General features: G+C 34.3%; 2 protein-coding genes and 1 long non-coding RNA gene across 4 annotated transcripts; 1 reads left to right on the top strand and 2 right to left on the bottom strand.

Moving 5' to 3' along the window:
* Positions 1-239: 239 nt before the first annotated feature.
* Positions 240-1,711, bottom strand: LOC142181176 (uncharacterized). Its single transcript, XR_012709586.1, has 2 exons — positions 1,573-1,711; positions 240-667 (listed from the first exon to the last, which is right to left on the bottom strand). It is a non-coding gene; the product is annotated as an uncharacterized LOC142181176 (long non-coding RNA).
* Positions 703-2,285, top strand: LOC107823596 (uncharacterized). The gene is made up of 2 exons (XM_016650286.2): positions 703-991; positions 1,539-2,285. The coding sequence occupies exons 1-2, from the start codon at positions 877-879 to the stop codon at positions 2,156-2,158; spliced, it is 735 nt and encodes a 244-aa protein (XP_016505772.1). The 5' UTR covers positions 703-876; the 3' UTR covers positions 2,159-2,285.
* Positions 2,286-3,058: 773 nt separating this feature from the next.
* Positions 3,059-9,680, bottom strand: LOC107823594 (uncharacterized). 2 transcript variants are annotated; one of them, XM_016650284.2, is made up of 8 exons: positions 9,355-9,680; positions 6,239-6,337; positions 5,848-5,949; positions 4,940-5,190; positions 4,260-4,479; positions 3,971-4,123; positions 3,697-3,879; positions 3,059-3,620 (listed from the first exon to the last, which is right to left on the bottom strand). In XM_016650284.2, exons 1-8 carry the CDS (start codon positions 9,563-9,565, stop codon positions 3,250-3,252), a joined length of 1,590 nt encoding a protein of 529 aa, XP_016505770.1. In that variant the 5' UTR covers positions 9,566-9,680; the 3' UTR covers positions 3,059-3,249. The 2 variants fall into 2 exon arrangements, with proteins under 2 accessions (XP_016505770.1, XP_016505771.1); XM_016650285.2 differs by lacking the exon at positions 5,848-5,949.
* Positions 9,681-13,852: the final 4,172 nt, after the last annotated feature.

Here is a 13,852-nt window from a genome sequence, read left to right as displayed (position 1 = left end):
AGAACTCTTCCAAGATGATTAAGCACTTTATGATAAAGAAAAATGAATAAAGTAGATTTATTAAGGACAAAGAGTAAACAAATTAGAAAAAGGACGGAGTAAAGGGAAAGTCCACTAATTGTTCCAACTTCTCCATAAGAAACTCTCTTTCTCCATGCAGGAAGAAATACCACCTTGTCTACGTAGAAACTTGTGTGGGAAAATTATTCAATAGGGAACTGGAAATTTGGAAAGAAAAATTGGTGAAATGTCCACGTGGGGAGCAAGAATATTGGAATTTAATTAATTGTAAACAAGAAAAAGGTGAAATGTCCACGTGGGGAGTCAAGCATATACAGGCAACCCTCTCTATAACAGCATTCCTATATAACAACACTTCACTATAAAAGTCAATCTTTTATCGGAACCAATTTATATATTATGTTATAATATATGTTCTCTATAACAACATTTTGCTATAACAACCAAAAAAATTCGGAACAAACGAAACTGTTATAGAGAGGTTTGACGGTAGATACTGTCTGCTGCCATTCCCTTGTAACAAATTATAAACTTTCTGTATCCCCATTTACCAATTCTTCAACATTTGAGCCTCAAACTTTTCCCCTACACTTGATGTTTCCTCATTAGGAGTTCTTCTCAAGCTTTGTAATTTTACAAGGAAACCCTGTAGAGTAAAGAACAGGTTTATAAACAAAGTAATGGAAATTAGTTAAGGAATATGTATTTTGAAAGAAAACAGAAAGCATCTCAAGAAAGTTCTCTTTTGTGTGTATATAACCTCCAAGCTTCATCCTTTCCATCAACAAGAACAAAGAACAAAGGATAAAAGGAAAGATTACATAATACCAAAAAAGAAAGAAAAGAACACAGAAAATGGATTCAAAAGGAGCGGCAACTGCTACACCAACTCAAATATATGAAGATTTTATGCCAACATCAAAGCTAGTTCAAGAAGACCACTTTGACACTCTTCAACTTAATCTTCCAGGTGTTGTTCTTCTGTTCATTCCTGTTATTAATAAGTTATAAGATTATATAATAGCGACATAGAGTGAGGACTCATATAGCCGACTCCAATTTGCTTGGAATTGAGGCGTACGTAGTGATTATCCGTTTCTCTCCTCCTCCCACCAACACGACGCATGCAGTACATTTGTCTTTTTTTTCTAGATGGACAGTAATTTATAAATGATTCAGAATTTAAAAGCAGCGGGTGCACCTCTTAAATAGAATATACTATGAGAAATTACGGGGAATCTTTAAAAATAATATTTTGCTAAACTTCTAGATGAGATTTTTTCACTATGCTCTGCATAACATTAACATTCTCCAAATGAAATGTTCATAATTGGATGAAAATGTCAAATTTCACAGTAACTTATGTTCATGCCTTATGACACCTGAGATATCTGAGAAGTCATGTATTGAGATTGTGGTTATTTTCTTCATAATTTTCATAGCTTACCTTAAAATTATCTTCTGGAACATATTGATTTCATATATGATAACATACTTATAAAATTGAAATTCCATAGGTTTCAAGAAGGAACAGCTGAGGGTTCAACTTACAAGAACAGGAATTCTGAAGATTAGTGGACAAAGGCCAATTGGGCAGAACAAATGGCAGAGGTTTCACAAGGACTTTCCTTCTGTAGAAAATTGTGACAAAAGCAAAATCAGTGCGAAGTTTGAAAATGGCGTTCTTCATGTTAAACAGCCAAAACTAATAACTTCAGCAGTGAAAAAGGATACGGAATTGCCAGCCATAGAAGCTGAGAGTAACCCTGCTAAAAGACATAAGACATCTTTAAGAGATGAATTTACTAAGCAGGATAATGCTGATAATACCCCTGCTAAACAAGAACGAAACTACACTAGTACTAAAACCAGTGAGCAAACACAAGCTAAAAATCTTCCAGAAAAATCTTCAACAGATAAAAGTAGTTCAAGTAGTTCTTACAGTGAATCGACTGATGATGTGACAGATGATGAAACTACCAGAAATTACAGTCGTTTGGCTGCAAACCTGAAGAAGCCAAGGAGAATGATGAAAATGACACTAGTTGCTCTGTTGGTTCTTGGTATCAGCCTCTATGCTGCCAACATGATGAAGTCTGCGAACGAAGCTGAAGATATGAAACTAGACTTTCTGTAGCCTAAATTTGGTTGGGATATTTGCATTTCCTCCCAGCTATGACATTCAATTTCTAAACTGTAATCAATCTATTTATATGAATCTAAAAACTTCATTTGAATAAATCATAAGTAGCAATGAGGTGAAATGATTTGTATCTCACTTGTGCTCACTAAAGGGAAGAGTAAATGACCAAATCCAAGTCCTAAGTGCTCATTTTTTTTTAACTCGGCAAATAAAGCAGAAAAGGTTATTTTAAAGGGAAATCAGGAATCAGAATATTTGCATCTGCGGCCTGTAACCATCAAGCAGCAGTTAAGATATGAACTTATTTAAGTAAATGTTATTCTGTTAGACCATAATGGAAATGCAACTTAAAGAAGAAGAATACTCAGGCATGCATTTAGTCAACTAAAATATGACAAGAGTTTGCCAACTCCAAAACATCAAAGACATGTCCTGCAATTAAGAGGAAGAACCGCTAGAGCTTAGTGAAAAGTCAGCGCATCGTCTTGCATTCGCCAAAAAAAGAAAGGAGGGAGAGACAAGATATAGATTAGTAAGAGCGCAAAAGCATGCAACCTCACGTTTGAGCAGCTACTTAACAGATTATCTACTGATGATCATTGTCTATTGGAGTGCTAATCCAAAAATATATGCAAGCACATTATGCAATGATCTGTCTCCAGTGCAAGTGTATCAGATCTATCATCGCATGTAAAGATTGTTGTACATGGAACAGCTAATGCATATCACCACATGAGAGAGAGAGAGAGAGAGAGAGAGAGAGAGAGAGAGAGAGAGAGAGAGAGAGATCTATATTAGGTTAATTATATGCAAGTCATGCTTTGTTCACCTAATCCTGAAGAACACAGCAATCACAACTAAACAGATCAAAAGGAATAACTAGGGGCATAAACAAAGACTTAAACTGTTTATATCATATTAATAGCCAACTTAACTTCCAAAACAGCACCTTTATGTTTCAGAGAATATTACAGAAAAGTTCCTTAAATAGATAGTAACTATAGTCATCCTTGTTTTAGTTTAGCCTCTATGTTTAAGAGGAGGATAAATGTAAGTAACGTTCTCTACTGTAGTACTTAAATTAGCTACACTTTCTCATTGGGGATTTCCAAGTTAACAACAACCCACTTATCTTCACCAATAGGAAGCACAATAGTACCCTTGGGGACCTCATCTGGAATGGATTTGTACACTCTGACCCTGTTACAAAGGAGGTACCTTTTGGTTTCTGCAGTCTTTCTCGCGCTAGAATTTGCATTCGCAGTAGAGGAATGGGTTGGTGCCATTGCAGCTGATGATATAGTTTCTTTAGGCAAATGGACCATTGATTCCATTGAAGAAGGTGAATTTTCATTTACACTGAGCTCATGCACGCCCCGCAAAAATGAAGATGCATTAAACTTTTCAGCACCTATGGACTGTGCAGATGCATGTTTAGAGTGAACCATCTCTTCATCTGCCAAAGGCACAAATACTTAGTCATTCATATGAAGACTGAATGAGTACATGGTGCGGAAAACTTGGAACACTACCTTCTTTTTCTTCATCCTCCACCTCAAAACTCATCAAAACTGAAGTTGAATTTGGCGGACATCCAACCGTGGGGTTTCCTCGCTTTTTAGCAACGGAAAGCAAGCTTTCACAAGGAGAAAGATTGAGCTTCTCATCCTTTGTTTCCGAGGATATAGTTGAGTCACCTAGCTGATGAGTCTTTTCTGAAATTACTGAAAGTTAGTTGTCCTAGCAGTATAAAGTAAATAAGAATTAGTGGAGTCCACTTTCATACAGACACAAAACAAGAATTACTTTTGCTTTCTTCAGGCTGGTGAACATCTTTCACAGTTGATGTCGCAGCTGAATGAGAAATAGACAGTGAATCCAAGCAAGCCTCAGTTTTGAAAATTTCACCTTCCAAGTCCGAGGACACAGTTAAAGGATCACTAGCATGGAAGGATTTGCCTGAAATTGGGAAAGATGTCAATTTACTCTACAAAAGTATATTTTTGATAGTCTTCCAACTGCATTAAAATGTCATAGTTAAGTTAATCTCACGAGTCACAACAAACATCTATTAGCCTGAAAAAAGAATGCTTACATTTTGCTAACGCCATATAAGCAACCTTGGCAGCATTTTCTTCTGCCTGTTTCTTGGACTTTGAAGCATTCCCATGAAACACTTCTCCTTCAACTTCTACACTTGAGAAGAATGTTAGATTGTGAGGCTCACCAATCCTGATTGTTTTATATTCAGGCAAGCAAAGTCCTTCATGCTGTGCCAGTTCTTGAAGGAAACTCTTGTAATTGCCGGTATTACTCTGGGCCAAAAAGAATTAAAAAAAAGAAAGAAGTATGGTGACTCATTAAACAGTATAGAAGACATGAAAATGGCACATGAATGACAACACCAATTTTCAGTTTCCATGGCAATTTCTGAAATGAAAACTGAAAAAACTACTACATCTGGTCCATATTATCTGTCTTTTAAGGTTTTTTCACCCACCCCCACTCCAAGAAAAGCATTTTAAGAGCCTTAATTATAATAGCGCTTTTATAAACTATTCTTGGTCTCTCTTATGAGTCTCACCCAAATTAACAATCCATTAGTTGGAGCAGCAACCGTGAATTTGAAAAAAAAAAAGTTAATAAATGCTTCTTATTTCTCTGAAACGATCAAATATTTTGGAGCAAATTCAATTTACCAAAATGACAAATAACGTGAATCGGAGGTAGTAGAAACGAACTATTCAGGTACTACTTAGTTAACAAAGGTTTTACCTTTTGAAAAGCAACTGTTACTAGTGTCATCAATGCGTGCTGTGCAACAGCATCTTCTGCTTCCTCTGCAGTCTTGTATGCTCCAGGACTTTTGAACAATTCACCAGCCACAGTCACTGTTGCCTCAAAGTGAAGATCATTATGAAGATCACGAGATGAGCTCTTCCTTTTACTATGGTACACAGGTTCACCAAGTTTTTTTCTTTTTGTGTACATCTGCAGCTTCTTCTTGCACTGATAGTGAGAATCTTCTGTAATAAAGCAATAATTTGGATATTCAAAAGAGAAGCAGAATTACATGGAATAGAATAAAGTTACAGAATACCTGCTAAAAATAAATTAATAGAGTTGAAAAAGGTACTTCATACACTACATGGGGATAAACTTTTTTCCTTTTTTTTTTTAACTGAAAAGAACTTTGCAAAGTACAACCTTTTGCTTTAAGTTATGTTGCTTGGACTCTCCTAAAATGTGGCCGGGTGCGTGTCGGATTCTCCAAAAATAGTGCATTTTTGGAGGATCCGACACGGGTGCGGCAACATTTTGGAGAGTCCACGCAACATAGGTTTTAAGTACCAAGTGATATCTCATTTTTCTCAATGTACTTCAACTAGTTTACTTGGAAGACACAAAAACAAAAACCATGGTGCAACTAATCGTAGTAAAAGCTTTCAAGACACTACGATAGTATTAAAGGTAGAAGGTGCCACAATTGATAAAGCAGTAATACTGTCCACAAAATATTGAAGTGCTTCTTGTTTGTAACAAGGCTTTATAGCAAAAGGAAATTTTCTTTTCTGAAGGAAGGACTCTTAGATGAATAAGGAGCAAAAGCAATGGTAATGACACAAAAAAGATTTGAAGTGTGCTTTTATCAATGAAACAGACAACCATCTTAAGCTTTTCACCTTGCTTGATCTGAGAAATGTTTAGGTTATCCTGCTGACTTTTGCATGCTCGCTCAATTTGTGCTGGTCCACTATCTTTTATAGTTGGAAGTGAAACACTTACTAATTAAGAGAGAAAGATGTTAGTCACTTTAAAAATTTACAAAAGCACCTAGTGCACCTAGTCCAGACCCCACTATCTTTTATAGTTGTTGTTGTACCTAGTGCATGGACTGCTTGCAACAAGGTTTTAAAACAGAAGAAACAATTTTCAAAAAAGAAAATTATAATGAAGGATTCTTAGATGAATAAGCAGCAAAAGCAATGATAATGAAACCAAAATCTTCAAAAAATAAATAAAAGTAAGTGCATTATTTATAAATGTAACAAAAAACTGTCTAAAGCTCTTCACCTTGCTCGATCTCAGAAGTAATTAGATGATCCCGCAGATTTTGACATGCTTCCTCAATTTTTGTTACTCCACTATCTTCCATAGTTGGAAGTGACCCACCTAATAGTAAGTATAGAAACATGTTATTCAGTAAAATTAGCTTAAATACTCATGGAAAAATGTTTATTATACAAATTCAAGCCATTCTACTTATTCTGTTTCACTTCTCTGACCATTGAATCTCAAAAAGCACAGGACATGAACTAGACATAAACTTCTTTCCAAAATACTTGACATATATAGCTTTCTGTATCAACAACTAAGAGAAATACAGGTCAGAGTCACAGTATACTCACAACCAACGAAGTAATCAATCTTATATCAGTAATGCTGATGATTTCATAGTGCTGAAAGTTCATTTCAAGTGGACATCCAGGTTAGAGTCAAAAAACATCATACTATATGTTTCAGAACAAGGACAAAACTGGTTCTACAGTTTCTGTTGCTCCTTGAATATTGTATATTTAAAGTTGACTTATGTTTAAAAGCACCCTATTCCACCGGTACTAAGGACATGAACATAGATGAGCATAAGCCTTGCAAGAAGCCGGAGAAAAATGCTGTTTCACTCTGTACAGAAGTAGTGCTGGCATTATGGTAAAAGGAAACGAGATTTTTAACTCAATATTAGAACTTGAAATTGAGAAGGAAGCATCTTCAACGAATCTCTCATTTGGCATTTTAAGTCTTAAATAAGTTTCTGGTAGATGTTTCAAGCAATGGCAGAAGCTATTTTCCTATTCGAACATTGCACAGGCATGCAACTTAGCTGTCTATTCAATAGCCTTTCTTCTAAGGATAATGTATCATCAGTGTGCCTGTATAGGGTAAAATATGCTATGCCAAGTGGCCGCTTAAAAAAATGACACGTGGAACCTAAGGCGAGGGAAAGTCAAAACCGAAGGCAATTATCCCGTTTGTTACCGGAAGGGATGACACTCATAAAGAAACAATAAATACCTCTGCCCGGTAGCATTTAATGGAGAATATTCCACAATACTTAATACAGTGCCTGTTACAAAAGGATATGACATTCATGCCTGCCGTTACACACTCTTCAATAGCCCTCATAATTGGCATTGAAGAGGGTCTTGATCCTAGGTCCTTAATCCCTAGATGTAACTATAAATAGTGAGCTCTATTGCCATTGTAGGGGACGAGACTTTTTTGACAAACTTACACTATAATTGATCAAGAGCTTTATACAATTTCGCTTTCTTGCTTCCTGTTTTCATTATTGTTGTGCCTGGAAGCCCTGCTCCCGGAATTACAGGTTCTGCTATTTTGTCCTTATTTCAAGGCTAAGTATTTTATACTTCTTCAATTATTGTATTATTTCATGATCGAACTAATTAACTTGTCTAGAAACCACGTATAAATTCAATTGTACCGTTTTACGGGTATACAGTTTGACGCCCACCGTGGGGCCTAGACAGTCGTATAATTAAGTTGGTCCTTGCCTCTTTTACTAATGTATTTCGATTGTTTGTTCTTAGAAAAAATCATAGAAAATGACAGAGTTAGAAAATTACGGATGAAAATCACTTTTCTCTCATTTGTAAGAACAAAGTGACTCAACTGTCTCTATTACACTCTGATGGTCACTAAAAAGGATTTATTCATTTTTCCAGTGGAAAATTGCCGACTTGGTAGGCCACATAGACTTTTTTATATTTTTGGACCATTTAAAATAATTTATGCACAAACAGATCATAAAAACCCACCCATACACCGAATCTGACCCGTCCCGTCCCATTTGTAAAGATATAAATCAACCCAAAAGTCACGCCATTTCTTCTTCTTTAGAGCATTAGACAAGATTTAAGTTAAAACATTCACGAAGGTCCCACAAGAGAAAAAGTCAAGGAGAAGGCTAAAAGTTGGATTAATTTCACTGATGATCATTTAACTATCTTTCAATTTCACTAAAGTCACTCAACTATATTTTGTCACTTAAAAGTAACTAAACTTTATCATTATCACTTAAAAGTCATTTTGGCTCAAATCCCTACCATAAATATAACATGGCATAAAATTTAATGAGAAAAATCCAAAAATAAATGCCACTTAAGCTTAAATGGACCATAGTCACTTTAGATCCATTTCTCCCTTAATGTGATTTGACCCATAACCCAAACGGTTTCGATAAAAAAAGATATTAAATTCCACATTAGTTTAAAATGATTATCCTATATTACAAAATTCTTGCCTTTTCTGTTACATATTGCCCATTTATCATTATTCTATACTAAATTTTTTAATCTTGTTTGTATATTCCATCCGAGTCGTTTTATAACTATACTAAAGTTAAAATACTATTGTATCCAACTCGCATAACATATTTATAATTTTCTAGTGAAGTTAAAATAGTATTGTATCCATCTCACATAACATATTAATGTATCATAAGCATACAAGAATAATAAGGCTAATAAGAATATATTTTCACAATGAGCATGCAATTACAGACAACCTATTACAATTGTTTATACAAAAGAAAGATTACATCTGTACGATCAAAACCCCCCCAAAAAATCACAAGACCTAATTTTATTAGGGGTGTGCGTTTTTTCCCCCTGTCGAAACTCATTTGATTTATGGATCAAATCACATTAAGGAAAAAATGGATTTAGGGGGTATGACCCATCTAAGCTTATATGGTATTTATTTTTGAATTTTTCTCATAAATTTTATGCCATGTCATATTTATGGTAGGGTTTAGAGCCAAAATGACTTTTAAGTAACAATGATAAAGTTTAGTTATTTTTAAGTGACAAAAAATAAATAAGTGACTTTAATGAAATTAAAAGATAGTTGAATGACCATCGATGGAATTAACCCCTAGAAGTTGAACTTGTCTACCAAACATCATTATATAGACTCAAACTGCCAAATGGGCATCAAAAGAGTTTAAAAATATTTAAATAGATCAAACATAAAGTAATTGCAGGTACTCTATTAGATAAGCATTAACTGTGACCTGATAAAAATGGTAACTTACCTGTTATTAACCTGAGCATATAATTACTTAAATTTGTAAAACATACAGAACTATATAGAGATATAATATCATGTACCAAAAGTAAAGTGAAGGAAAGCAAACTTAGCAGCTTCATTGTGGGCTTCTTTAGATGATTTGCAGAAAGTTGGAGAGTCAAAGTTGATGCCATCCACAACCACAGAAGCTTTGAATTGTGGGTTGTGCTCTGCTCCATCTTTCATACACCAGTATTTTGGAAGTCCCCATTTCTTGTTTTGACACAATTCTTGCAGCTTCGACTTATACATTTTTTCTCTGCTTCTGCTATTCCTTTTTTGCTTTCAACTTCCATATATAATGTACAAAGACAAATGTCACAAAATTTCCTCCGTGGTTCATGCATAGCATAGAGTATTTCGAATCTTGAACCCCCCCCCCCCCCCCCCCCCCCCCCCCAAAAAAACTCACACAAAAATCCCCCCTGCCCGATCATGTTTCAGTACTGAGTTGGTGTATGTACGGATGCACTGTGCTTTTAGCATTTGGCGACATCTCCATTTTTAAGTTTTAACTTGGGTTAATTTGTTAATTTCATGCCTTGTACTAGTAAAGTTATAAAATTACTACTTTTTATCATATTAAATTAAGTGAATTATGTGGAATTAAGTAGAAAATACAAATGATGGGAAGCCCATTTTCGGAAATTGCTTGTCATAATTTTCCTCTTTAAATTTAACGTGTAAAAATTTTTATTCGCATTATTTTAAGTAAGGTGGCATTTATAGTGGCAAAATGTTGACGTGGCGAGCGACATGTAACAACTAGCACCAAAAATTAACTCGTACCACTTGACACGTCGCACCAATCTTCGGAGCTTATAGGACAAAATGACATATTGGATTTTTAAATGGGTCGGGCCCGGTTCTAAATGGGCTTCGTGGGCCGATCCTAAGTGGGCCGGAGTTTTATGAACTTTTTGTAAGAACTAGTCCGGAATCGGGACCACGAACTAATGGTTCCGGGCTAAGTGGGCCTATGTGGGCCCAATGGTTACTTTCTATTTTTTGTTTTTATTTTTAAATTTTTGTCTAAGGCAATTCCTTCTAAAATTACTTTATATTTGAAATTTTGAATATTCAATAAGAATTTAAGATAATAGAATACATTGAAGATGAAAAAAAATTGTACTTATAATTTGCAAGTTCTTTTTTTGGCAAAATACTCTAAAACCCCCTACACTTGACATGAATTATTAGTTACAGCCAACTATCTGTGGTCTTAGTTACCCCCTCAACTTGGCCTTTTGAGAGCCATTACCCCCCTGAACGCTGATGTGACAAAGAGTGTGGGTGCACTCGCATGCCACGTGGATTATTTTTGTATATATGACATTTTTTTGAAAAAAAAATAATATATTTTTACATTTTTAAGTGTGTTACTTTTTTAGATAATTTTTTCAAATATAATTTATAATAAAACTTGGATAGAACTACATTATTTAGGCTAAAAAATTTATTTAGCTAAAAATAATAAAGTTTTAGTTAATCTTTTTTTGAATTTGACCTAAAAATAAAGATTTATACAATTGAAATAAATAGCCAAGGCATCTAAAAAGTTATAAAAAAATACATAGTTTGAAATTAATTATTTTGGCTATAATATTTTATATAGCTCTAAATTATGGTGCTCTAAAAAATAATATTTTTTTTTTACAGATTTTACCTGAAAAAGTAAAAATACAAAATTTTCAATAAATAATCATTGCATCAAAAGAAGAAATAAAAAGGGTGCATATTGCAAGTGATTCGTTTTATTTCTTGTAAAATTACTTTATATTTGAAATTTTGAATATTTTATTAAGAATTTAAGATAATAAAATACAATGAAGATGGAAAAAAATTGCACTTATAATTTTTAAATTCTTTTTTTATTTCAAACTTACAAATTAAAGTTTACATTTAACTACAACTAGATTAACGAAAAAAGTAAAACTAAATTTTTATTGTATAAAATACTTCAAATTAATCTAACAAACTAAAACATTAAGCATAAATATGTCTAATAATTTTAAAATAACAGAAATTATCTCAAATCAACTTAAATACGAATTTCTGGAGAACGCTCAAGACAACTCTTCACATGCCTCCTTAAACAGCCTGTGCCCACCTACTTTAGACGATGATTTAAGACTAGACCACAGTTCTTGCACTTTACTTTGTGAACTTCTTCATTTTCTTCTACCGCCTCAAAGTGTTCCCAAACATATGACCGCACCCTAGAAGTATGGGCATGATTTAACTTGAATTGAGAATTTGAGTTTGAGAAATGAGAGATGAGTGAAGAAATGAAGAAAAGGGGGGTGTATTTATAATTTTTCAAAGGGCTAAATTAGTAATTACTAAAAGTGTTATTTTTTAAAAAACATTTCCCATAAAAGGACTATTCTTGCAATCACTCTTGGATTTTCCCTTATTTTTACTAAATTGCAACAATAAAGTAACCAAAAAAAAAGGAAAAAAAAATTAGACAGAGATTGTTGATTTGGTGAGAAAAATGAAAGAGTGAGGGGGTATTTGTGAGCACGTGATTTTTGCCTTACGAAAAACTGCTCCAAAATAAATCAAAATAAATTTCTTTTACTGTGTAATTTCTGAATTTGCGTGGTGATAAATATTTGTTTATGTCCGTAAAATGTTTGCTTTGTTATAATTAAACAAAATTAAAATAAAAATACATGTTTCGTCTAGGATTTAAGTATGCATTTAATTAAGTTAATTTAAATAAAATTACAAAAATATGCGTTTGTTCTAATTTTAATGTTTCACTATGTGATAATATTTTTGTCTATGTGTTAAATTGTTAAAGGTTGATTAATATTTTGAAGGAGTAATTTTTTTTATAATTGAAGAATTAAATTGAAAATTAAAAAGAGTGGAATTAAATGGGCAAAAACGGGTCTGGGCCAAATTTTCTAAACAAAATCAGGCCCAATCCAAATGACCATGTCCGGTCCAATTCAAAACAGAATCAAACGACGTCGTTTGGTTACCCCTTATCAAGGGCCGTTGGATTAAATCCAACCAACGGCTAAGATCTCATCACCCTAACCCAAGACCCTTACCCGATCCGATACCCGGTTCAACCCGTCCCCCTAACCTAAACCAAACGACACCGTTTGGTTAAGTGAGTAGATCTCAGCCATCCATTCTACTTGATCCAACGGACGATACCAGTCCACCCCACCCCTATATAAATCCCAAGCCTCTACCCAGCCCCTAACTGAACACCCCCCCCCCTTCGCTCCTGTTCATCATCGTTCCAAACAGACCCCTAACCCTAGCCGCCCCTATTCCCCTTCGCCTGAAACCCGGCGGCATCAACGCCGCCGGTCACCAACTTAACACCCTAGGACCTCCCCTATACGAATCCGACCTTAGTTTCCTTCGAATCAGGCCCCAACTCTTCGAATCTTAAATCGAAGGTTGGCCTGAAAACTTGATCTAAACCAATCAGCCCCAAATTAACACCATGGCTTCCCCTAACAACCCTTGTTATGGATCTGAAGTTAGTTTGGTTCGAATCAGCTCTGAACTTCTCGAATCTTCTTTTGAAGATTCGGACCAAACAAGGACGAACTCAGATCCGTTTCAAACTAACACCAAATGACCCCTAGGCTACCCTCACCATTGTGTCATGTTTGGTTCTTCTCGAATCTGACCAGAAATGGTTAAATCCCAAATCGAGTTTTTAAGAACCCTAAAAATACCAAACTTCCGGATTCGGTTCAGATTATGATGAAGATTGAGGTTTAATCGACCTTAGTCGAAGTATTTTCAGTGGAAAATACTTCGACTAAGGTCAGTTTGATTTCAAACAAAAAATCCGAAATCTAAGTTGAGTTCGAGTCGGAATAAAATTAAAGTTCAGAGGTATTTTTCTATTTATTTTGTGTATTCTACGTGTATTGTTGTCCGTATTAATAGCTTGTTAATTTTTTATATTTGTGTTTTGATTAATTCTGTCATTTCTGTTTCTTACCTATCTACTTGATCAGAATGTGAATTGTTTCTATTGGCTGTGATTGTTTACAATGTGTGTAATCGACTCGATTAAGTTCGTCGATTAGTTATATTACGAATTTTCATTTCTGAAAATGTTGACTGAAACAGTTTGCTTCTATTGTTTAGACTAATTATTGACAAATGTTGTAAATAGTCAATTGATTAGTATTCGTCAATTAAATCATGTTTGTTTATGAATTAGTGAATTCAAATGTATGCTGTATTGTTGTTTTCTAAACGGGACATTGTCAGTATATTGACAATGCTCCTGTATTTGTTTGCTTTTAATTCAGTTTTGAATTCCAGTTGAAATAATTCTGCATGTTCTGTATAATGTTAAGGTTGTTTTTATTCAGTTGAGAATTCCCTGTTTAAATTCAGTTTTTGTCAATCAGCCATTAGAAATGTAATATACTGTCTCAAGATCATAGGATTGGTTATAGCTGTAAATCAGAAAGACAGTTAAGTCTATACAGATTGTAGAATCTGTTTTACAGTGGGTTCTGATTTTTCAAGTAATAACAGTAGGTCAGG

This window comes from Nicotiana tabacum, chromosome 5 (genome assembly GCF_000715075.1).
Source record: "Nicotiana tabacum cultivar K326 chromosome 5, ASM71507v2, whole genome shotgun sequence".
NCBI classification, from domain to species: Eukaryota; Viridiplantae; Streptophyta; class Magnoliopsida; order Solanales; family Solanaceae; genus Nicotiana; species Nicotiana tabacum.
The sequence above is the reverse complement of the archived record's forward strand: the minus strand, read 5'-3'. Positions and strand labels throughout refer to the sequence as shown.

Coding starts and splice junctions, on each gene's coding strand:
- LOC107823596 (XM_016650286.2), top strand. CDS start 877: ATGGATTCAAAAGGAGCGGCAACTGCTACACCAACTCAAATATATGAA. Junction 992..1,538: donor TCTTCAACTTAATCTTCCAG/GTGTTGTTCTTC, acceptor GAAATTCCATAG/GTTTCAAGAAGGAACAGCTG.
- LOC107823594 (XM_016650284.2), bottom strand. CDS start 9,565: ATGTATAAGTCGAAGCTGCAAGAATTGTGTCAAAACAAGAAATGGGGA. Junction 4,480..4,939: donor TAACAGTTGCTTTTCAAAAG/GTAAAACCTTTG, acceptor TTTTTGGCCCAG/AGTAATACCGGCAATTACAA. Junction 4,124..4,259: donor TTATATGGCGTTAGCAAAAT/GTAAGCATTCTT, acceptor TCCCAATTTCAG/GCAAATCCTTCCATGCTAGT.